The sequence below is a fragment of the Dreissena polymorpha genome, chromosome 9 (assembly GCF_020536995.1).
Source record: "Dreissena polymorpha isolate Duluth1 chromosome 9, UMN_Dpol_1.0, whole genome shotgun sequence".
Taxonomy (NCBI): Eukaryota; Metazoa; Mollusca; class Bivalvia; order Myida; family Dreissenidae; genus Dreissena; species Dreissena polymorpha.
The window spans coordinates 5,423,523-5,450,677 of record NC_068363.1 but is presented as its reverse complement, the minus strand read 5'-3'; the positions used below and the strand labels follow the sequence as shown (position 1 = coordinate 5,450,677).

The 27,155-nt window shown below is 37.4% G+C and overlaps 1 protein-coding gene across 1 annotated transcript; it reads left to right on the top strand.

Annotated features, from left to right (window-relative positions):
* The first annotated feature begins 1,005 nt into the window (after positions 1-1,005).
* On the top strand, positions 1,006-20,250 carry LOC127845621 (synaptic vesicle membrane protein VAT-1 homolog-like). Its single transcript, XM_052376633.1, has 10 exons — positions 1,006-1,134; positions 3,456-3,894; positions 5,470-5,599; positions 7,572-7,787; positions 11,234-11,376; positions 11,853-11,956; positions 12,810-12,865; positions 13,200-13,394; positions 18,968-19,051; positions 19,430-20,250. The coding sequence occupies exons 2-10, from the start codon at positions 3,725-3,727 to the stop codon at positions 19,529-19,531; spliced, it is 1,200 nt and encodes a 399-aa protein (XP_052232593.1). The 5' UTR covers positions 1,006-1,134; positions 3,456-3,724; the 3' UTR covers positions 19,532-20,250.
* The last annotated feature ends 6,905 nt before the right edge of the window (positions 20,251-27,155 follow it).

Below are 27,155 nucleotides of genomic sequence, written 5' to 3'. Positions count from 1 at the left end.
CATGGACCATGTCTTTTTGAACCGCTAATGAAAACAATATACACTTGGGTTCGTGGGTGGGTGTTGGGGTGGGGGGAGGGGACAATGACATTTTACGAGATGCGGTTTGCATCGAAAGCATAAGAGTTTCGAATGTTACGCAACGTTGATGTTCAATAACGACGACGGTTTCTATCAAATAGTGCAGTAAACACATTATTACATGTATATGCAATTATGCATACACAAAGAGTTAATTATTATGATTAAATTCCTTTGCTTAATATTTAGCAACCATGATACTGTAAGCTCTTAAGGTTAAGGCAATGTTAATTGGACACGCTTCGGTAAGTACGTTCGTTCAGACAGACAGGGTGTCACGATTTAAACTTTATAACTCGCCATTCTAACCTTTTGTTATGACATATCAAACAGGTGAAACGCGCACAATTTGTATTCTTTAATTGATTTTACTTCAATGATCTGCATACATATTAGTGATAAGTTAAGCAGTGTGAGAAAGTTGCACATCCGCAGTATGCAAAACAAATCTTGTACATGCTTACTTTTAGTAAATTGTAATTCTTAATACTATGAAGGCACACTTATTTCATGAATTTACCAGCTAAAGTTATAATAGAGAATTCAAAGGACGGGCATATTGATTTAGAAAAAAATATCGCAATAAGACATTCTCTAAAACGGCGACCCGAATTTTCTTGCTTCACTCATCAAAGGTTTATAATAAACTCCCGGTATATAATAGTGTTTAGTACATTTATATGTTTCATCTTAGAAGCTGTTTGTACTATATATGTTTTTTTCAAGCAAAAATGATCACAACATCGGAAAACGCCGTTGATATATTTCTGAAAACGTGCTGTCTACATAACATGTCTCATTTTTGTTGCGTATCGTACACACGCTTTCAATGCTAATCTTGTGACACATCCTTGACCCTCAATGATATTATTCTGTTCGGATCTTTTCTGTCGATATCTGTCAGGGATTCTTCTTTCGAACATGGTTAAGACATTGCAGTTGTTGTTTTTTACCATTATATAGTGTGTGCTTTTCAACAGAATGAAATTAACATGATGGACAATAACTGTACGTTATTCCGCGGTTTAGTTTCATGTACAATTTGCATCTACGGTAAATAAAATAAAATAAAAACCTAAATTGTAAATGGCAATTCAGATTATGGTTTTCATTGACTTTAGGTCTCGCTGTGTCTTCCGAACAGTTCCTCAATCTGAACAGTCTCAATAAATTAATTGTTATTATAAGCATCGCTGCAGATTATATAATTGCAAAACTTGAAGTTGCAAATAAATTTATCATTTTACAATCATTATTTAGTTAGGTCTTTATAAAGGAATTTGGTGTCGTAAATGACGACAGGAGGTTTTCCCGGAAGTTCCAGTAGGCCTCTTCATCGAGCTATATCGAATTATTTATAAGTCTTATATACATGGGACGTTCTCTGTGATAAAGAAGTTTGATGCATGTGCGTAAACTGTCATCCCAGATTAGCCTGTGCAGTCCGCACTGCAGTCTTAACTGGAATTTTGCTAAGAGGAGACTTTCTTGAAACGAAAACTATCATAAAATCGGAAAGATTTGCCCTTGATTAGCATGTGCGGACTGCACAGGCTAATCTGGTAGGACACTTTACGCACATGCATTAAACCCCATTTTTACAGAGCACGGCCCAATTATAAATAGAGACATCGGCTGTTATTGTTTCTGGTAAATTTGAGCAAAATGCACTGTACAGAATATGTGCAAGCTGTGTCTACCTTCTTTTTCAATTTATTCAATTCAAACTACCGGTAATATGTGAAAAAGGACGAAGAAATCATTATTGCTGATTTCAGGCTGAACTTGCTAGCCAGACGTTTGGTATTACCGACCATCTCCATTTCCATTGAAAATCGCATGTGATCTTTTAGACTTCAATACACTGAAAATTGTCCCAAATTGGGTGAAACATAATGGAAGTCTCTCAGATCTTCACCGGTAATGATTCGTATTCATGTTCACAATTTATTAATAAAGACAGTTACGACGTATACGTGAATATAGATGTATATTCGGCATAGCTGTCTAAGTTCATTTTTTAACTAGATTTCTGGCGACATTTTGAAAGTCAATAAAATTGTGGAGTTTTTTAGTTGGTGCATTTACAACACGCGATTTATAACCACGTATAATTTGGCACATGCTTCCTCATAACATGTTATTATAATGTAATAGTTATTGTGTTTGGCCTCTATAGGCGAAAGGAATAACAATGACGATTATGTTACACCTGCTCAAGCCTTTCATAACTTCGTTTTAACGCCGAGCTTATACTTGCCTGTCAGTAGTATAACGTTTCTAATTTTAGAAAAAAACATGTTAAAGTAATGCATTTCAGCATGCTAATAATAACAATCGAAAAATAAAAGCAATTTTGTCAAAGCTTTTATTTAATATCTTATTACTTTATAGCGTTAAACTCAAATTGCACGCCTTTATCGCTTTGGATCCCGTGAACGAATTAGGTGTTCTAATATATCAAAATATTTTGTGGTTTCAATAAATTGGGTAATAACATTTTATAATGTTTATACTGATTAATATTGTTTTTGTTGTTTGATGTTTTGTGTAAAAAGTATTAAGAAAAGAAGTCTCGCACGCATCTAAATTGTATGCATGTTGCATTTCTTCATTTGCGTATATGTGCAACCTTCATACTTTCCGGATCTACACTTTCGTTAATGTAAAAATGGCATTGGATAACGATTATGCAATACGTTATATGGTTAAAATACTATGATTGGAGAATGTCATTTGTTTTATCCAAATCCAAAATCGAAGACATCTGCCTTTCCACTTAAAGCGTTGATAACGTATCGATTTAAGATGCTGCAGAAGAAATATCAATACTTCAGCCAAGAAGCGATGTGATGAACCTACGTCAAATGATGGTATTGTTTCGGCCATTCTATACCTATAATTAAGCTGCATGCTCATCACAAATACATCAATGCATGGTAAATTTCGTAGCTGCAAACGTTCGTCAACAGCATAGGAAGAAATCTGCATTTGAGTTAGACAAGACATAACTCATGTACAAAAGAATGCTGGAAGTTAATGGAAATGTCGGAGACAGATAATGGGTTTCCAATCTCGCTTCGTAACTCCGAGCTAATATCAATGCAAATCTTTCCATGCGGTACATAAAAGAGAGAGAGAGAAAAAATGAAACGAGAGACTACCGTAAATTGATTTGTTTTTTACTTTTACATTTATCCGTCTTTCAACGTATCTTTTGTGTATGAGGTAACATCCTAATATTTAAACTGAGTTGATGTTTATGTGTACGCCCATCCATGAAAACAAATACACTGTAGGCGATTTTAGTTTTTCAGGCGCAGCAGAAACATCGCTTACAACAATAATTCGATATTTTCTCTCTAAAATTGTAGTATTGCTGGTGTGGTATTGATCAGAGATTCACTGCTTGGATGTACAGATATTGTGGTCAATCTAAGGTCGTGAGCTTTTTAAAACGCACATTTCCAAGGCAATACTGGCACATCGCTGCTGTGCTATTTATACATCCGTCGTTTGGATTGTGACAGAGATTCAAGGTCTTCCTCCAGCCAATGGAAATTCTCCAATACTCTCCATAAACAGCGGGCGCAGCCGAAGCACTATTCGTGAAGTTTAAACGGTCGGAGTAAAGTTTAGCAATATGCCAGAAACCGTTGCAATAGATGACAAAAAGGACGAAGGGGCAGCTGCCCCTAAGGAGTCCAGGAGCATAGTGTTGTCCGGTTTTGGTGGTTTGAAGATGCTGAAAGTGCAGAAGAAGCCGGAATCCAAGCCGGGCGACGGGGAGGTTGCTATCAGAGTGAAGGCGTGGTGAGTGTTTATTATTTCTAACATATTGTATGCTTTTATTTAATATTGGTGTGCAGTTTGCAAAGATTTACAGTCGTAATTTCACGAAACAACGCAAGGGAAAGTAACTATGAATACGTTTGTTCGTGTGATTGCGATTACACCGGCGTTAATGTCGATAAAACTAATCGAACATGCTGTCCATATGCTTACATCGTAATGTTAATATACCGTCCAACATTGTTTGTTTGTGACATTTGTTTTGCGATTTGCTAAATAGATTACGCGACAGCTGCTGCGTTAATGAGAAATACTAGTAATTGAAAATTATACTATGTTTTATTTATATTTACATATGAAATGTTTGCCTGTGAAGGCAGTAATCTAATCGTTATCGGACAGAAGGCAGACGTTATTACTAAAGATATAGTGGCCTTTTCATTGAACGCTATTTACAGGAAACCGTGCTATAACTGACGGCGCGTGGACATTGATTTTCGTATAGGAGATATCAGAAAATGATGTATTGTGCATATTTTAACCTCGCAAAGAAACACAGAAGAAGACATATAAAGTTAATTGATGTACTGATTTGGTTATAGAGCGGTGCACTTCAGCGAGTGTCACCTTCTATTTGCTTTAAACGGTGTTCGCGGCGCTAGCAAATCCGATATGAAGCAATTACTGCAGTTATGGGTGAAGCAAGAATATGCTTATAGATCTAGTGGTGTGTGGGCGTGCTGGCCTACATAAGGACACAACGAACTGAACAGATTTCGTCTAATATTTTGCACCAAAAAACATTTTTTCTTTTTGCGATAGCAGGGTCCGTTTTGCCACAATCCGATTAGCTCAAGACGAGTATGTTTATTTTCAGCGTTCCGTCTTAAACCTAAAGGTCATTTAGTTGTTCCCGTCCAGCAACTGATAAGTTTGATGCATATCGCCATTGTCGCCAAATAAGATATTATTTTGTGGCGATGCAATATTTACAGTTGCGTTAGTTATTGGCAACACCAGTATGCGTGTCCGCTAAGAATTTACAATTGAGATTGTCTTTGGAATTTTCTCCTTCTGTCGACACAAAAATAAATGGTTCACACGTCTTCCGTACTTAGTAAAAGTAGATATTTTAAATCGTTCTAGCTATGTTCTCTGACAATCTGATATGCGGTGAAAGAAAAATGTCAGGAACGACACTGGGAGTTCTAGTTTTGTAGACGCCATGTTTGTGTTGTTATGAAAAATAAGACCATACTTTGGTCAAATCAATCTGTATACAGGTCAACTTGTTGATTATCCAGTCTGTGTTTTTATTACTTGTGAACCGTTCTAGGAAAACTGGGCTTAATGCACGCGCGTGAATTGTCGGCCGAGATTAGCTTGTGTAATCCGCACAGGCTTGCCAGAAACGACACTTAAGGCTTTTATGTAATTTTGAGTTTAATGAAGGTCTTTCCTTAAGGAAAATCCAGTCTATGCTGAAAGTGTTGTTCCTGATTAGCCTGGGACGGCACTTTACGTACATGCATAAAGTCCAGTTTTCCAAGAACGCGACTCATTCGATATTTACGGCGCCTCGCCCGTTACTTCCAGTGGCTTGAACTTCCTAGACCTGATGGTGCGCCAGGGGGTCCTGGATAGCCCGCCGAAGACGCCGGTTACCATGGGCTTCGAGTGCTCCGGCGAGGTCGAGGCCGTTGGGGAGAACACGCCCGGCATAGCGGTACGAAATTACTTGTTTAAACATATTTAATTTATCTCGATTGCATACTTAGCCTCATGCTTGTTGAAACGATCTCGAGTCCGTGTCCTGGGTAGAAACAGTTCATGGATTATTTTGGGGGAGATCTAAAGAATGCTCCCGCAGTGGAATGTTAAACTCGCGACCTTCTTGTCGCTGGGCGGACATCATATCCACTTCGCCACGGTACGAAATTTCGTCTACGGCACTCTCATCTCGACCTCTTAATACAAAGGGCTGTTGTCAATTTCATTTTTTGGCAAAGTATGTGAACTGACGAATCATTAAAGCAGTTTACCTCGGAAAAGTAAGAGTACGTTAAATGGCCGCCTTGAAATGACTGAAATTGAAAAACCACAAATACATCATGATCATCATGATCATCCTCATCATCCTCATCATCCTCATCATCCTCATCATCCTCATCATCATAATTAATACATCGTCATATATTCTTAAAAAATGTAAGCATACATAAGTTTAGATCTGATCTTTGTAAATTGAGGGTTTCATCCCATAGATTAGAAATATAATCAGGCAGATGGCACAAACCTGAAGACATACCATTTCAAGATAGAAATTAAATGTCAACATAGCAATGGTCTTGAGGATGAATATCATTTTTATTAGAATGCTCTTTAAATGATGATATTAGGAAATTGTATATGAATAAATATTTCTGGAAAAGACCAAACATGATAAAATTTATATAAATAATGCAATCGGATTTTTCAAGTACCAACAGAAACTTAGCTATGTATGTACAAAAAGCATTTAGTCAAAGAAACCTGTATAAATATTATTATGATTAATTGTATATAATGCATTACCCAAACTTGACTTCTTGCTCTCTAGTAGATTCGTCTTTGTTGTTTTTGATGTTACCGTTATAGCATTGATTGTGAAATAGATTCTAAATGTTTTAATCCAAAAATGTGACCTTTTCATGTATTGATATTTTATTTGTATTAATATATATCATATAACTTATGAAATTCAATACTGATCACATTTCATGCCTTTATATATGTAACTATGTTTTGATCATGTATACTCATAGACGGTTTGTCTATTGTGTATATTGAATAAACCATATATTGGGCTTGATAGTGAAACGTGTGCATATGTAAGTTAAACGGTATCTAACGTTTCCTAATAATGTGACAATACTGCGGTTCGACCCAATATGTGAAAGCGTATTACATTATATGGCATTGCATATGTGGAACTCATTAAAGGGCATACTAATAATTGCACTTAACTGTACGATAATAATTAAATGAATATTACAACTGCCGTGTTGTTAGCTTTAAACTTTATGATAATTCTCAAATAATACAGACAAGACCTATCTTTAAAAAGATATTCGGCGTATATCTTGACTTGTCAATGACTACGCTTTATAAACAAGCACGCACAGTTTCGTGGTATCTCGTGAGTACCCTCCTAAGAATGCAAATCCTGACAAGACTGCGCGGATGCGCAGTTTGGACTGGAGCTACGCTGGCTACGCATGCAGCATATTGCATAAGACCCATTTTCGCATGACGTGGGTCTAATAAAATCTCATTGCGTCTTGTAAAGGAACATCAAACCACAATAATTTCGGATTGAAAATTTAAGTCACACTGTATTATTTATAGCAAACTGGCAAATGTCGGTAGCCTTTTCTGGCGTGCAGGAAAGATTTTCAGACAGACTGACCGCGTACGTCACGGTCACACATGTGTGGCTTGATAATTAAACGATATCTCTTATATCATGATTACTATACTTTTTCTGTGGTTTTATTCACACAGTACAAGACAAATGGTATTTACGGATAAGTTTCCATGCATTCATTTCCCTAAAATTCGTTAAACAGCTACACCGAAAAATAAAAATAGAGATCAGTCTTAGAGGAAACAACAACATATGTGTATTAACTACATTGCACATTACATCGATTGGCCAGATCGGAGATCACGTTATCGCGTTTACGGACTACGGCGCGTGGGGGGAGCTGGTGGTTGCGTCTGCGCGCTACGTGTTCAAGATGCCGTCCAACATGAGCTACCAGGACGCCGCGGCGCTGCCCATGAACTACCTGGCCGCCCACATCATGCTCTTCGACATCAGCAACCTCCAGAAGGGCATGTCCGTGTTCGCGCAGAATATCGGCGGCGGTGTGGTGAGTCCGATAAGAATGAAACATGTTATTAGTATTTATTGTATAAATAGTATGTGAAGTTGAGGGGTATGTGGTATTAAATGTTATTCCCCGATCGACGATTATGATTTCGATCGAGACCGAATGTCTATTGTTTACACAACTCATGTTTTGTGATTCATATCAGTATCTATGTATGATTTATTAGAGTGACAAAAGGTTTGGAAATAAGTGAGCTTCAGAAATATCATCTTAGGTTATCGTTTTTGTGTGTGTAAAGCACGCATTAAACTGAATTTTGTTGCGTGCCCCAACCATTGTGGAAGTTTCGGTGCATCTCGCGGTAATGTAACAATCGTTTATTTAGCATTAAGGAATCCGACGTTTTGTCATGTATTTCGAGAATTCACTGGTGTTGTGTGTGTGTGTGCGCGCGCGCGCGAGTGTGTGTTTTAACGAGCATTTAAGGCTGAGGAAAATGGGCACATTATAATCATTATTAACAGACTGCAGAGCATTCCTTCACCGGGATACTAGTATGACATATAAGTATACTCGCGTGCAAGTGGTAGGGCTTATGGGTCATTGTCGACCTGAAGTGGCTTGAAGTCACCCGGGGGTGACTAGAAGCCGATTATTGTCACCCTAGGGTGACTTCAAGCCGATTCACGTCACCCTGGGGTGACTTCAAGCCGACCGGGTGACTAGAATCGGCTTGAAGTCATCCCAGGGTGACATGAATCGGCTTCTAGTCACCCCAGGGTGACTTCAAGTCATTTCAGGTCGACAATGACCCAATGAGCAGTTGTTGGACGAATAGTCGCCTGGTATATTTTCGAAGAAGCTTTTAGTATAAGTGCCTTAATTTAAAGTAGCCTAATATAGCATTATTTAGACATTTTCTCTTTCAGTATACCCACTTAGGTTAAAGTAGCCTAATATAGCATTATTTAGACATTTTCTCTTTCAGTTTACCCACTTAGGTTAAAATTGCCTAATATAGCATTATTTAGACATTTTCTCTTTCAGTATACTCACTTAGTTTAAAGTAGCCTAATATAGCATTATTTAGACCTTTTCTCTTTCAGTATACCCACTTAGGTTAAAGTAGCCTAATATAGCATTATTTAGACATTTTCTCTTTCAGTATACCCACTTAGTTTAAAGTAGCCTAATATAATATTATTTAGACCTTTTCTCTTTCAGTATACCCACTTATTTTAAAGTAGCCTAATATAATATTATTTAGACCTTTTCTCTTTCAGTATACCCACTTAGGTTTAAGTAGCTTAAAATAGCATTTAGAAATTTTCTCTTTCAGTATACCCACTTAATTTAAAGTACCTCAATACAGCATTATTTAGACATTTTCTCTTTCAGTATACCCACATAGTTAAAGGAAGAATAATATAGAATTATTTATGCTTTTTATTTTTTCAATATACCAACTTAGTTTAAAGTAGCTCAATATAACATTATTTAGACCTTTTCTCTTTCAGTATAATCACTTAGTTTAAAGTAGCTTAATTTAGCATTATTTAGACCTTTTCTCTTTCAGTATATTCACTTAGATGAAAGTAGCTTAATATGGCATTATGTAGATATTTTCTCTTTCAGTATATCCACTTAGTTTATAGTAGACTATTATATAATTATTCAGACTTTGTCTCTTTCAGTATACCCATTTAGTTTAAAGAAGCCTACTATAGCATTATTTAGACTTGTTCTCTTTGAGTATACCCACTAAGTTTAAAGTAGATTTCATATAGCATTATCTAGAGCTTTTGTCTTTGAGTTTACCCACTTAGTTTAAAGTAGCTTCATATAGCATTATCTAGAGCTTTTTGTCTTTGAGTATACCAACTTAGTTTAAAGTAGCTTCATATAGCATTATCTAGAGCTTTTGTCTTTGAGTTTACCCACTTAGTTTAAAGTAGCCTCATATAGCATTATCTAGAGCTTTTTGTCTTTGAGTATACCCACTTAGTTTAAAGTAGCTTCATATAGCATTATCTAGAGCTTTTGTCTTTGAGTTTACCCACTTAGTTTAAAGTAGCTTAAAGTGATATTATGGGCATTTTTCACTGTTGAATTGAGCTGAAAAGAATTAACAGGTCAAAAGAGTAAGTTAAAATGTGGTTACTGACCAATTATCTGCAACTCATCTTGCTACCAGTTGTTTATAAAAATATATTTTATATTATATATTTTACGTGACCCACCCAGTCCTGTAAGCCGAAATGATCCGTCAAACAAAATGGTGTCTTTGTGTCGTATAAACGAATCTGCACTAAAACTTAATTTAGGTTCCCATTGTACATGCGTGATCAGTTGTCAAACGAAAGTACGGTTGATATTCAAATGCATTATTTTTCTCTTTCCGGGATATTGTTTTAGTATGTTGATGCTGCATTAACAAATATAAGTGTATATGAAGTGAAAACACCAAAAATAAACAATGGTTGCGATAGACACTTATAAACTGTTAGATGTCCATAATATCACATTAACATAGCATATTATTTAGACCTTTCCTCTGTCAGTATACCCACCTAGTTTAAAGTAGCGTAATATGGCATTAGTTCGCCCGCTCCTCCCCATCAGGTGTACATCAATATTCTCCGGCGAAATGACTTATACCATTATCAATTAAACCCTCGGATGATAACTTAAATAGTAAGCATTGCTTAACACAGCCTTTTGCGTAGGCATTTTTTTTATCTGATGGCTTTAACTGAGAAAGGACAAAGCAAATATTGTTGCTCTTAATAGAGTCTGACCACAGATGCGCTGGGGATGACAGCGTGTGATAAATGACAATTTATTTGATAAATCGTTTACTGGCATTTAACTATTAAAAATAATTTCTGTCGAGTTTCAAATGTGATGTATAAGAAAGCGTTTTAACAACAGCTCAAACTTTAAACGGCGGAGCACGATACTAATTATTTTTAATTAAAAGCATTGGTTATGAAACATTACATTATCAAGATTAATAAATAGATGTATCTACGGCAGATTTTCATGAAAACGACACTTTTCTGAAATTGGTTAAATGCAAAGTTGTTTGTGGCGGGAGTTCGCGGCGTTGTTCCCGAAGGCAGGAGGAAATCATATGCAAACATTATTCAATTATTCAGTTCTATCCGGAAAATATTACCGCAAACGGCGGAGTTGACTGTAACTGCATAAGTATTGATGACGTCCTCACTTAACTTAATTCATTTTAGATTGCTTTCAGCGTACAATGATGTTTAAAAATAATGCATTCCTTTACTTCTATCATTATGACTATAATTGAACGAAATGAACAATTAATTATTATTTAAAATAATGAAAAAAAGCTATAGGCATTGAGAATAATATCAATCTAATTATGGAAAGTTTTCTTCGCTGTTTGGACTTTGCTATACTTTAAAATTCGTGTTTAATCATTTAATGTTTATGTACACGAGCTATTCTTATAGGGCCATGCAATCACTCAGCTGTGTAAGACCGTCGAGGACGTCACTCTGTATGGCACAGCGTCAGCGCACAAACATGACGTCATCAAAAACAACGTCACGCACGTTATCGACAAAAGCGGGGACTACATTCAGGAAGTGCGGAAGTATGTGCGGGAAAATTCGTTTCTACAAAAAAGTGAATGCAATCGATTTTAATCTTTAAATTATGGGGTAAATCGATTGTGATATATCGAATGCTTTACATCACTTTCAAAATCACTGATTGGCTTTGAAATCTTCGAGAAAAAAAAGATCTTCATATGAATCGGAACAAATTATCTTCGATTGTTAGTGGTGATACCATTTAAATTCCTAAATGCTGTGTTTCGCTCAGAGTAAATTCTGAAGATGTTTTTGTATGAAAATAGAACTAAATTGCCTGTGATTTCATTTTTATTACAATTATGTGAACATACCATGTAATAATTGCCAAGATAAAATACTGTTAGAACACCTTAAGTATCATCTTAGAAGCAAACTTTTCGAAGCAGAAATCATACATCGTTGTTGCATGCACGGAACGGGGCCTGATCACATTTTCCCTCATGAACTGATGAATGCCCTACGATGTTTTCCACAGACTGGCCCCTGACGGTGTGGACATCGTGCTGGACTGTATTTGCGGAGAGGACACAAACAAGGGGATATCACTGCTGAAACCCATGGGCAAATACGTACTGTACGGTAAGCGTCATAGCGAAATGGTAGGCTAGTGTGTCACCTGTATGAAGACCGACGGCAAAGACACGGGGGTTAATTAGGTCTAAAGGGGCCTTTTCACAGATTTTGGCATGTTTTGAATGTTGTCATTAAATGCTTTATATTGATAATTGTTAACATTGGATATAAAAGTCTCTAGTAAAAATTGAAGAATAAAATTAAAAAAAGAAAAAAGGTACCCACAGCAGGGGTCGAACCACTGACCGCTGGAGTCCTGGCGTAAAAAGGCTACCATTTAGACCACTCGGCCATCCTTCCGGATACAAGCTAGATGTATTTAAACTTTATATAAGCAATCCTTGTAGTTTCACAAAATATAACGACAACAACAGAACTCTCCAAATTATTAATTCGTTTCGCGTTGCAACGCTTGGTAATTTTTCGGTTTTTAAATCGTCAACTGATGTATATAATGGCTATTTTAGAGCATCGTAAGTGTTCAGTTTTACTGTTTCCTCACAAATATCATAACTAAAAGTTAAGACGTAACTTTGCGAATCTGAAACCACTTTTTTTAATTTTGTCAATTTACCCTTACGTGAAAAGGCCCCTTTAATTAGAATAAGTATGATTTCACTGCTGAAGCTGTTATGCTAGGGGATATAAGCAACTCACATACACAAATTAAATATACGATATCTACCCCCAAATTCAAGTTATTCGCCGAAAATCAAGCCTGTTTTCCTATAGCTAGACTCTTGTGTTTCAAAAAAGTACATGACATTAAAACCTTCTGTACGTTAAACCTCGCCTTATTACAAAACGACTAGAAACAAACTTATATATTTGTTATAAAGTGATCGGCTGCGTTTTTCAGGTTCCTCAAGCATCATCACCGGTGAGACGAAGAGCTTCTTTAGCTTCGCTAAGTCAGTAAGTGGCAACCGGATTTGGTCACAACTTAGCTTTTTGAAACATTAAAGGTATTAATTGCAGACGGACGGATTGACCAACGAATTATAAAATGCATTGCTTGGACAGAGGGCTAAGAACGAAAGATCTAGCATGCAAATGTACGCATGTACACGTCTTATTGAATTGTAGGGAAATAACAAACGTTTGATGATTATTACACTAGCAAGCATCGCATAAACTTAATTCTACCGATATCATTCTACATAACCTTGTTTTTTTGTGTGGACTGGAGCATATACCTTGACTTGTGCTATCTGCTTTGTGAGGTTAAGGGACGCGTCTTATTTTCCAGTGGTGGCAAGTGGACAAGGTCAGCCCCATAAAACTGTACGACGAGAACAAGACGGTGTCAGGGTTCCAGCTGCGCCACCTGGCGTTCCAACAGGGCCGGGATCAGGTCATCCGGGCAACCATGAACAAACTCTTCCAACTTTACAGCCAAGGCAAGATCCAGCCCGTTGTTGACTCCACGTGGGCATTCGAGGATGTAAGCACGTACATAATTTTACAATTGAGATGACAGCAAACAATATATTTTTCATAACTGATAAGGCATTCGATAGAACCACTAAAATATGTAACAAAACATGGTTACATTATTTACCTTAGCTGACCGATTAATAAAAGTTATATATTTGACAGTTTAGGTTAGATTTTCGTTCGACCAGTTGCAAATTCTTGGAGAGGAGACGGGCGCCGCCAAGATGGCTTTAAACCCAATGAAAGAAAATGACGAGGACAAAACATCAGAATACAAAGTTAGGGGTCCGGAATAAAAACGACTGCGCACACAACCGTCAGTCTCCATGGTGGATGCGACAAGTTAGCTGTTGGAGCTAATTCATCAGTCAAGTAAGCGACAAAGGGCACAACCATAAGAACATGAAATGTAAGAACACTAAATGCATGTGGCAAGGTTCATAAACTTACGAACGAGCTGAAGCACTACCGCTGTGACATCATCTGGCTAGCCAAGATTAGGTGGCTATGATTCGGAAAAACATCAACAGACGAATGACATAAGATAAATTTTTATTATGATTCAGTGGGGAGGATTCTATACATCGCCATCGCGGGTTGATTTCATCGTTAATAAGGATGTAGTCAACAGCGTCATCAGTTGCACCCCAGTCTCAAGCAGACGCATTTCCATCCGTTTATCAGCAAAACCTCTCAACATCACAATAATTCAGGTCTACGCAACAACAGGTGACTGCCACGCGAAGAGATTGAACAGTTGTATGAGAATTAGAGCCCATCATAGGTACCCAAGAAAGACATTCTTATTAACCAAGGCGACTTGAACTTGAACGCCAAGGTTAGACCAGACGCATGCCAAGACTGGTAAGAGACAGTAGGCAGATTTATCTGAGGAGAGACTAACGACAGAGGTTTGATACTTTTTGAGTTCGCCAGAAGCCACCAACTCATCCTGGCCAACTCTCTGCATCCACGCAAATCGTCTAGAAAATGATATGCTCCAAACGGGCAAGTACACAAGCAGATCGATTTCATATTGGAGCCGCAACGGTTCAAGTCCAGCATCAACAAGGCGAACACAAGAATGTTTCTTGGCTGAAGTCAACGGGCAAGCGCATCACGACGAGACCTCGCGTTACATTTGACCCTGAGAAATTGAAAGATCAAGTGCTAGCAGAGGAATTTCAAGCACAGATATATGGTAAGTTTGCAACCCTGAACATCTTAGACAATGACATCGACACCATGACAAACAACATCAAGGATGTCCTACTGTCTTCGGCCGGCAATGTGTTTGGGAGAGAGAGAAGGAAGGAACAAGCCATGGGCGACGACCGAAATCATGGACCTATGTGAAAACAGAAGAGAGCTAAATCATCAGAAGTACACCAGCCTGGAGTCTATGGCAAATTTCCAGAAAGCGAACAGGGAGGTAAGGAAGAAGATGAAAGAGGCCATGGAGGAATAAATTGAGGAACAATAAATCATAATCGACAAAGAGATGACCGCAGGCAGCAGTAAGAAGGCCTTCAGAACCATGACCTCTACAACTACCCGCTTCAACCAGACTCCAGTCTCCTTAACAACGATTCCAGACCAGAAGCGGCAGACGAATGTCCGTCCTAACTTAAGGCAGAGGTGGAGGAGGCAGTGCGTAGTCTTAAGGCAGAAAAAAATCTCTTGGAGTGGACAACGGCCCTTCCGAGCTGTTTAGGTACGGAGCAGATGCAACACGTGCAACACTATAACCGCACTATGCCAAAAGATCTGGGAGGAGATGAAGTGGCCCAAGGAGTTGACCCAGTCACTGGTGATACTTGTACCAAAAAGGGAAACCTCAAGTTGTGCGAGAATTACCGCACCATCAGCCATATCAGTCATTCCAGCAAAGTCATGCTAAGTATCGTCCTTAATCGATTCAAAAATAATGCCGAGGAACTGCTAGCCGAAGAGCAGGCTGGATTCAGAGCTAAAGGGATCACGGGGGAACAGATCTTCAACTGCAGAATCATAATTGAAAAACACCTGCAACACCAACGTGACCTCTTCCACAACTTCATTGACTTAAAGAAAGATATCGACCACGTGTGGCATGATGGGCTATGGCATGTTATGAGAGGATTCAACATTTACGAAGGGCTGTTGCCAGTCATTCAAGAACTCTACGGAAACGCCAGCAGCGCAGTACTTCTCAACGGACAGCAGGAGGACTTCTTCAGGACATCAGTGGGTGTCCGTCAGGGATTTTTGCTCTCTATCATCCTGTTCAACCTTTTTATTGAGAAGATAATGCAGGGAAATCTCCGTGATCGCCACACCTCCATCGGTGGAAGATCCATCTCCAAATTGAGATTCGCTGATGGCATTTTGCCGAATGGGTTGCATCATTGGTAAATTTTAAGATCTCGCCAACAGACTCTATGAAAGAGCAGGAACAACCAGGATTGAGGTTAGCACAGATAATGCGAAGATTATGGTGATCAGCATGACAAACAACAGTGCAGACATAACCATGACCGGCGAGAAGCTAGAAGAAGTGACCAACGTCAAGTACTTGGATGCAACTATTATTAATTATTATCGCGGTACCAATATCACTGAGGTTCAAATAAGAATCGCCATGGCGACCGCAGCGATGGCCAGACAGAGCAGGTTGTGGACATGCAGTTCCATCAGCTTTCCCACCAAGAACAGGGTCTTTAAGTCCCTCGTAGTCCCATTCTACTCTACGGCTGCGAGACTTGGACATTTTACTCGGACGCAGAACGCAGGACACATGCATTTGAACATAAAAGTTTCCGAAAACAGTTCTGCTTCTCCTAGACGGAGCACAAGACCAACGAGTACGTCCGAAATATGACTGCAACACTTGTTGGTCCACAATAGCACCTACTGGCGAACGGAAAACGACAAACGCTGGCTTGGTTGGGACACGTCAGCAGGCACGACTCTCTGTGCAAGACTGCTCTCCAGTGCATGCTTGAGGGAGGTCGACGTTGAGGCCGTCAGAAGAAAAGGTGGATTGACAAAATCTAAAAGAGTGGACATCCCTTCCCATGGATGAATTACTCTCAGCAGCACACACCAGACCTGACTGGAGGAGGATATTTGTATCGTCGTCCCTCATTTGTCCCCAGCGGACAAATCGGTCAAGGGAATGTTGATTATGATGATGATGATGATGATGAGGAGGAGGAGGAGGAGGAGGAGGAGGAGGAGGAGGACGATGATGATGAGGACGATGACGATGATTATGGTGATGATGTTGATGACGACGCTGACGATGATGATATGATGATGATGATATATCTTGCAAACTGTATAACACAGACGCCACTCGCCTTGTCTTATTCCGGCGTTCTAGCTGAGAAAGTTAAGCCTCTCTATATTTAACAACAATCATATGATTCTGAAGGACCTAATTACATTTGTATATGAAAACACATACACGAACGATGGAGAACGGAAACGTGCTAAAGCTTTTTTGTCTAATTTCAATACTGAATATTAGAATAGTATCGCATATTATAACTAATAGCAGCATCGTTCATTTACAATATATAATATACACTCACGATTGCACTACTGGTAATTCGTATTTGTTCATATTTGTTACCATAGTAGCATCATTCACGACTGACTTTTGTCATAAAAAAGGATCATATTACAAAGCGCATACTGTTATCTATTCAATTACATATATTATTAACCTATCGTTAAAGCAACGTTTATTTTTTATGATTGATGATCAGCTTACTTGGCTAGATGATATTTGTCGCAAGATGATTTTTTTTTGTAAGAAAATTTTCAAATTGTTGTCAGACAATGTCGGAATAAGACAATGCGCGAAACAAAATTCCATAGCAGGAAATGAACCGTTCTGCGCGTGACAGGTGCAGACTGTGTCATTGACTGTCGTTGTTTTAAAGGCTCCTGTCTGAAAAGTTAGCAATCGGCTAAAAGAAATAGCTAAATCTCACTTCAATAGCCAAGAGTGAACTGTTGTTTCCAGTAAAATTTAAATTATACATACGGTCTCTTAGGCTGCATATGCTTTTAATGTCGATTTCCGATTTTAAACTTCATTTACTCATTCAACAAACATCGTGTTGTGGAAACAAGAAGCGTTAGTAACAGGGACATACGTCAAATCGTTCTGGTTTTCAGACGAATACAAGTTCAAGAAAAAAATCCTCATTTGTTTCTAATATTGACGTTTCAGGAACATTAACTGGAAAACAAAGGATATTAATTATACGGTACTTGCATTAAATGACGCCTCTGGCAAACACATTAATATGCCGATTCTCCCTAATGGCGTATCTTTTAATCTCTATAATGCCGACGGGTAATTAGCGCAATTTAGACGTCATTTAGTACACAACGACCTGGTTCCATCAAGGGCGCGTGCCTTTATATAAGAATGCCGGATTTATCCATTCATTTAATAGTTAATTTGACATTATTCCAATTTCTGTTATACATGTCAATTTGCGGTAGCAATTAAATGTGTATCTCTAATTAAAGTTTGTGTTATAAATATAGCAATAGTCATCAATTAAGAACAAAAACACACACACGCTATTGTTAACAATCCAAGCGAAGTATCTGTAAATATATAATTACATGATGCTTATTTTATGTTAAACTGACACAATAGTTTAAATATTTGTCCGCACTGTATATAGCTCAGTCCCAGTAAAGTTTAGAAAATATATAAATGTTTAATTAAGGATTGTTTGAATGTTTAATAGGTAGATTAATTAACATGATAATTGTTATAGTCTCATCTGGGGAAAATATGTTTTTGTTGCGAATTAGAATGGGGCTGAATTCCGGCTCTAAATTGATAAACACTGTGCAACCGTGTTAACGTATCGTTATATGTTTGTACTGACCAGGTTCTATGTTCACGTCTCGTTTTATCTTTGTACTGACCAGGTTCTATGTTCACGTCTCGTTTTATCTTTGTACTGTCCAGGTTCTATGTTCACGTCTCGTTGTATCTTTGTACTGACCAGGTTCTATGTTCACGTCTCGTTTTATCTTTGTACTGACCAGGTTCAATGTTCACGTCTCGTTTTATCTTTGTCCTGATCAGGTTCTATGTTCACGTCTCGTTTTATCTTTGTACTGACTAGGTTCTATGTTCACGTCGCGTTTTATCTTTGAACTGACCAGGTTCTATGTTCACGTCTCGTTTTATCTTTGTATTGACTAGGTTCTATGTTCACGTCTCGTTTTATCTTTGTACTGACCAGGTTCTATGTTCACGCCTCGTTTTATCTTTGTACTGACCAGGTTCTAAGTTAACGTCTCGTTTTATCTTTGTACTGACCAGGTTCTATGTTTACGTCTCGTTTTATCTTTGTAATGACCAGGTACTATGTTCACGTCTCGTTTTATCTTTGTACTGATCAGGTTCTATGTTCACGTCTCGTTTTATCTTTGTAATGGCCAGGTACTATGTTCACGTCTGGTTGTATGTTTGCAATGTCCAGGCACTGTGTACACGTCTCGTTTTGTGTTTGCAATGACCAGTTTTGTGTTCACGTGTCGTTTTATGTTTGCAATGTCTAGGTTGCGGACGCCATGCAGAGGATGCACGACCGCAAGAACATCGGCAAAATCATCCTTGACCCTGCCATGGAACCAAAACCAAAGGTCAGGGTTACCGTGGCAACGGAATCGCTGAGTCGTTCTATTTAACATCTTTTGTTAAATTGCATCACCTTGATCTCAATGTATATGTGTATTAATAATCACAGGTGGAGCTTTATACACGCTGTAATATTTTGTATTAAACAGATATTAGCACAATAACACCTGAATATGACTTACCAGAGCCCACTAATACTCAGATCAATTAAAAAATGTGGACTACTCGTAAGAATTAAATAACAGACCTAAATGCATCTTAGATTAATTAAACTAAAACAGGTATATTTATGGTTGTTATTTTAATATGCAAACATATGGATTTATACAGATAGTTCATGTTTAATTTTATCTTAAGGAGTGTTTGCATTGACTGTTATCTAGGTTGTTACTAACGCTGAGGCGACCCCCGGACAGGAAGAAACCAATGAGGAGAAACCGGAAGTTGATGAGCACAAGGAGCAACCCGCCGTGAACGGCCAATAGGCGTGAAACGTCATGTCTCCTGACCTAGGAAAGTCGTACTCTCACGAAGAGCTTCATACTTGAACGATTTCTAGTGCATTTTATGAGCGGTCTAAAGTTGATTTCGTTGTAAACAAAATCCTAAAAATTCACCAAAGACACGCATGTTTTAAAATAAAGAGACCTTAATCCTCATTCAACGTTACTAAGAAAACAACCGCACCGCCGGGTATGAACAAGAGCAGGAGACGATGTATAGGGAACAATCTTATCAAATTCCTTTAAGGGTACAATATGGTGAGGGTACGGCTTGGTAATAAATAAATGCGTCTATATATATGTGTGTTAAACTAATGGTAGTAACAATTCGTCCGAAGAGTTGACGATATATTATGAATATGGGTAAAATGTGACGACAGTCACTTGTGAGTGGCAGCTTTAAGCTGTGCAAGAACTAAACCACTTTTAACTTTGACAACGGTGCATATTATGATATGAAACAAATATATAAAAATACATTATCGTGTGCTAATCAATCTTGTATAGTGTGGCTTGTTGTGTTGGTTATTTTCTTATCCCTAAACTTTTAACTTGTTCCTATAGCTAGTATTTAAAGCAACAATTAACAAATAAAGGATGGCGATGTATTATTATTTCCCTATAATTATACACATTTACCTGTAAATTGGTTTGCATTTTATTTGTGATAGCGGCATTTGAATAAACATGGGTTTTGATTACCGTTACTGAATACATTTTTTATGATAATAATATGGAAGGCTGTAGTTTATAGCTAAATTCCATTAATTCCAAATATGGAAGTGTTTTTTTTCATTTAATTTTTGTATTAAATTGTGATTTGTTCCTAATTTGTAGGCTTTGTCAAAAGTAAATATCAGTTTACTCCATTTATATTATCTCGAACACCACCACTCATTGCACGGTCGGAATGAAGAATCGAAACTTAGTTTAAATATAAATATATTTCCAATAAAACGTCTACTAAAAATCATTACAGTTTTCTACAATACTCTTACTTAACTATTTTGCAAATGTTTGTAGCCTTTTTTCCTGATTTTGTTACTTTTATACAAATCAAATTCTACATGTTCATTGATATTACATATTGTATTAATGTATATAATATGATATTATGTTCCGAGAATTAGAAACGTACCCTAATAACAGATCTTGGGCCTACATGGTAAAAAGTCTATTAGATAATTGTGGTTTTAACGATGTGTGGCTGAACCAAGGGGTAGGGGATGTAGCAATATTTTTGAAAATTTTTAGAGTAAGAGTTACAGATATGTTTATACAAAATTGGAAAACCGAATTGAGCGAATCAACTAGAGCAAAAACATACATATTAATATCCGATTTTAAACTTAAATCCTATTTAAGTGATGTAAATATCCCAAAGTACAGAATGGCTCTCTCTAGATTAAGAGTCTCTGCACATAAGCTTAAAGTTGAAACGGGTAGATGGCAAAAACCAATAGCTATTCCTTATGAAGAAAGAAAATGTACTCTATGCAATGTCTTAGAAGACGAATACCACTTTGTTATGGAGTGTACATTATATACTGATGTAAGAAAAGCTTATTTAAAACCATGTTATTACGTAAGACCAAATATGTTAAAGTTTATAGATTTATTGACCTCTCAAAATAGCAATATAGTTAAAAATTTAGCTATGTTTATTTTTAAAGCATGGGAAATAAGAAATACTTATAATACGTATTATGATTAGGGTAGGACTTTTGTATATACTTATGCACAGCCTCTTGCTGTATATTGTCTTATAAAATATCCAATACTTTGCTTTACATTGTACCGATGTATTTTTGATGTCTATGATTCGAATGACCTGTGACTTTGTGTTTTTGCTTATTGTATTTGATATTTCATGTATACTCATGGGCATATTGCCTACTGTATTATCTAATAAACTAAACTATGTTAAGTTTTCGTAAATGTTGGACAACTTCCAGTTCAAATATAACAAAACAGAACAATCACCTAATGGCCATAATTACAACTATTGCTTGTTTTACACTGTAAATCAATGTCGACTCGTATAATTATCTATTGTTTACCAGATTTAGGCTATGTTCGTTATGTTAAATATTTATATCAGTTTATTTTTATGTATGAATGTACCGATTATATTTTGGTCGAAATATATATTCGTTTATATTATATATCGCGTGCATTACCTATAGAACTGTTAATTATACCATGAACGCAATCGTCATGCGTACATGTACATGTAGCAAAAAATCGTAATCGTACTTCTTCATATTTGATCGCCATGATATAAATTTGATCGCCATGATATAAGTAGCGTTAATCTTAGTTCATTCAAGCTGATATAATGATCATGTATTGTTTACTTATTAATGGAGCGTAGCAAGAAGCGTATGTTACAATAGATGATGGTCCACTTTTCACAGTGATAGATCAAGCGTATGTATCTGTTCAAAACGCGGTCAAACAGGTTCATCTATCAACATTGAAGCTCTCAACATTTTATAATTAAACTACACTCTCCCATGTCGAACAGCCATGATTTTCATATAAGTAGCCTACTGTGTATCGCATGGTCGCAAACACTTTTGCAGGGAATGAATTAACATGTCGCTCCTTACATATATCTTTCTTACATGCTCATCGTGTACAGTCGGTTCAGTATTGTAATATTTCTTCATATAGAATTGTGCTTTATGTTGACTTGATGAACTCAAAAGAATTTTATGGTTTGTAAAGGATTTCAGAGTATATAAATTTAATGTCACGGTGCGTATTATGATAGTACAGTTTCAAGAACTGCATTTCTACAATACAACTGACTAATACAAATATGACTCTTACCGAATGATAGCTATTAATCAGTGTCTTTGTTTCGTACATCAATAAGGCAGCCATATGACACATATTTTGCATTTCACATTTTACACATGCATTGTAGTCATCTAATTGTGTCGGTTTGAGAACTTCTCCTTCTGACCAAAATTTCTTTCTAACATTGTCATGTACACTCTCTCTCTCCCCGGTTTGTCTCTGGTTTTGCTCGATTTTGCAACAGCACTGTTTTCTTGATTCGGCGTTATTGGTTATTGTTCTGCGACAGTTCGCGCTGTGGGTGCCGGTATGTACACGTCATTGTTTGTGGCGTTAATATGTGGTTCTTCCTTCGTTTTCATTAAAATGTCCGTTTTTCGGCGATATTCGCGCCCATATTCTCCTGCCTTAACGATATGGTATCGCGGGTACTCGGACGGTTTCAAGTACTCTGCAGGTTTCCAGCCTGGCGGGGTTTCAATTCTTACTTAATCCCCCGGCTTTGCTGGCATTGCTTTTCGCTTCTTGGTCATAGTAGAACTTTTGATTTTCACGAAATTACACGTGTATATCATTTTCAGTGCGGCATTTTTACTGATTGTCTCGGGCTTTCGCAATGTTTGTTTCATAGTTATGCGTGTTTTTGCGCGTCATCCCAGCAAACGTTGCATCGGTGGTCCAAAGTTGTGTTTTTTTTTTAGTTCTAACAGGGTTAAGTAGATTTCGTCTCCTGAGTCGCTACACATTGTAATGAGATTGTTCACTTTTTTTACAGCTTTTTTTACAGCAAGGCCGTTTGTTTGTTGGTGTAAAGGCGACGACGAAATATGACTCCAATGATGCCATATTTTTCGATGGTTTCTCGGAATTCAGCACAGGTGAACAGTGGACGGTTATCCGAGATGATAGGGTTCATGATTCCATAACGAGACAGGATTTGCTTGATGTGTTTCAAATTGTGCTCGTTCGAGTGTCTGTTTGGAATGGTGCTACTTCAATGAAGTTGGAGAAGTAGCCTACAACGATCAAGTAATGGTTAACCTCGAGTTCGCATAAGTCCATTCGAACTTTGCTCCAGGGTAGCTCAGGCCCTGGTTGGATGATCATGGCCTATTTTTTGCTCATTTTGCGATGCACAAGACACGCACTACACTTTCCCGCAATATCATGAATTTGTTTGTTCATGTCGGGCAAAAATACTAACTCTTATCCCATTTTTTTGCAGTTCACCACCCCTAAATGCGATCGCTTTCAACGTTTCTGCTCTCATTTTTGTCGGGATACATACGCGTACCCCGCAGTACTCCGTTGTAGATTTTTTTTTTATTTCATCGCGGTAATCCCAAAACAGATCGGCTTCCACGGGAACTTCGCACTTAGTTTCTGGCCATCCTCAGCTGATCCTGATTTGTTACGGTAATCTGCTGAGGAAGGCTGCTAGAACATGCCATTGTCGTTTTTGGGCACGAAATTGACATACGGTTGAAGCTTCGTGATAAGCCCAAAATTAACTGAATCATCATGTTTTCAATTGCTGTTCCATGTGACATGACACTGCACATTGCGCCACTGTCGATTTACACCATTTTTTAGTTCGCGGACCATTCATGATTATCTGCACTCGATGTCGCAATCAATACGTCGTTCACATCCGCATGTTCAAACTTGTCCTCTTCCTCATTTAGTTGGTACGCCGTTGACCGCCACGGCCCCGAAAGCCACGGTGGTTTCCCTGATCGCTTCCATAATGACGCGGTCTACGCCCGTGGCCACGTGTCCCACTGTGTGATGCTCCCGTTTGTTGATTCGGTGCCTCACCCACTGCAGGACATAATTTAGATGTTATAAAATTTCCAAACTCACCGCAAGTGTCACACTGTTTATGATAGGCGGAATATTGCCTAATGTCATGCTTTCTGCAATACTTGGCCGAGTACGTGTGTTGCTTACGAGGGTTTTGGTGCCTTCTTGAAATGTTAACGTGAGGGCTTTCGCCAAGTGATTTGATGTGATATGTAGTCAATTATATTTGCCTACAAACTGAACAACACGTTCGATGGTAAATTGTGTCACTGGTGTCTCCATCAACCTTTCACTAAACTTTGTGTCATTCAAGCCATTAAAGATCATGTCACATATTAAACCTTCTTTTTGTTCCCCATATTGACAGGGTTCGGCCTGCCTTTTTAATTAAAAAAAGTTCTCCGTTATGGACAGGTTGCCGCGCTTTGTGTAGAGAAACTATTATCTTTATGATGCGATGATTATGCACTCCGAAGTAAAGTGTATGTCGAGTTTTGCGAAACCGTTTCTAGATTGTATATGTCATCGGCTGGCTCTGTTTCCTCCTCGTCAATTTTACTGTCGGTGCCCACGCTAAAGCGAACGTCCAGCCCGTCGTCAACACCACGTGGGCATTTGCTGATGTAAGCACGTGCACAATCGACCAGCACACATTACACATTTCAAAACTAATAAGGCACAATACAGAAAAATCGTAAAAATGCAAAAATAAATTGGTCAAATGACCTAAGCACACCGATCAATATAAGTTATATTTTTACCTTTCAGATTAATTACAATTGGTTTCAACATTTTTAAATTCTATTTTAATATCCTAAAAATGGTACTGTAGTCAAACATTCGGACATTAATATGTCTTCTTTAGAAAAGAATAGTTAAGGCTAAGAACATAGGCACCGCTCATCTTGGCTGCTTCTGTCGTTCGAGTAGAGAAGTTTAACATCTCTATATTGAACACAAATCATTTGACTCGAATGATTCTTATTTTATGAAAACACATCTACGAGCAAATGAGAACGGGCGCGTACAAAAGCCTTTTGTATCACATTTCAATACTAAGTACAGTGTATTAGTTTAATATCGCATCTTTTTAATAACAGTCCCATCGCGCATTTACAATTCTTTTTTTGTATTGTATTATTGTATTTTTTCCGTAGTGTTCTCTAATCCGTATTCGATAAACGCGCCATAGATACAAGGCTTGTTACCATAGTAGCAGCATGTTTAACTGATTTTTTATCATTAAAATGACCTCATATAACAACACAGATACTGATATTTATCAAATTACCGATATTATTAACCTGTCGTTGAAAAACGGATCTTTTATGATTGATGAACAACATACTTTTTGTCAGATGATATTTCTCGCATGATGCATTTTTAGAAAATGTAAAATGTCTAGGAAGAAACAATAACAGAACAATAAAGTGCGTGAAACAAAATTCGACTGCAGGAAATGAAGCGTTCTGCTAGTGACATGTGAACATTGTGTCATTGATTGCCGTTGTTTTAGTTTAAAAAGTCTATATGACGCGCAAATAAGACAGCTAAGAATAAGACAGTCAAATTTGTTCCTTGAATGTTAACATTTCCATTTGAGCATCGCTCTGTGAAAAAAGGGGGTTTAATGCATGTGCATAGAGTGTCGTCCCAGATTAGCATGTGCAGTCCGCACAGGCCAATCAGGGGCGACACTTTCCGCTTTTATTGTATTTTTCGTTAAAGAAAGTCTATACTTAGCAGAAATCCTGTTTAAGCGGAAAGTGTCGTCCCTGATTAGCCTGTGCGGACTGCTAACGGGCTGAATTGGGACGACACTTTACGCACATGCACGGCTCATTTACATTGAGATTAAACATATCATCAACGGTCTCTTACATTGAGATTAAACATATCATCAGCGGTCTCTTACATTGAGATTAAACATATCATCAACGGTCTCTTACATTGAGATTAAACATATCATCAACGGTCTCTTACATTGAGATTAAACATATCATCAACGGTCTCATACGCGTTGTAGGTGTTTAATGTGGATTTCCGTTTGGACATTATTTTAATAATTCATCAGACTTTGTGGTGTATCATTAAGAAGCACGTTAATGATTGTGCTATACAAAATTAGCCCAATCATTCTGGTCTTAAGATCATTACATTTTTAAGGAAAAAATCCTAGTTACTTTTTATTTCTGACCTTTGCAGAACATTAACTGGAATACAAACAGTGTAAATTATACGGTACTTACTTTAAATGAAGCCTCTGGCAGTAACATTAATCAAGTCAAGTTAAGTCAATTTTATTTTGTAAACAAAGGCCTCCGGCCCAAAATACATAGTAATACATTATACTATCTATTAGATCATATCACAGTTGTGTCTAGTACATACTTATAAAAATGCATACGGGTTGTGTTAATATAGCAATAAACATTATAAAGTTATTCATATTTTAGATGTTAACATAGTTGCGGTTAGAAAATATCTACACATAGGTAAACACATACACAAACAACAACAACACAAACAAAACAGATGTGTTAATATACATCCAAAGTATTTTATTAGTTATTGATAATTTTCAGTAAATGATACACATATATACTTAACTTTTTTAAAATAGTTTCATCATTAGAGCGCATTAAGTTATAAAAATTTAGTGGTGAATCGCCTGAAGTATACCAGCTATAAAGATGATTTAATCGTATTTCATTGTATTTGGTACACTTGAAGAAAGCATGCTATTCGCAATCCAGATATCGAACTTCGTTTGTAGAACAATCATTACATATTCAGTTCTCTTTTTGTACATTATTGTGTCTACCCAGTTCGATTTGTAATTTATGGTTTGAGGCACGAAATTTCGAAAGAGCAATCTTATATGTTGGTGTTAAATCAATCAATCAATAAGTACTTTTCTGTGTTAAGAAGGCTTTTGTAATGTTTGTTAATGATGACATCGACTCGAGCTTGAAACGTCGTCGTGCCATTTTTGCGT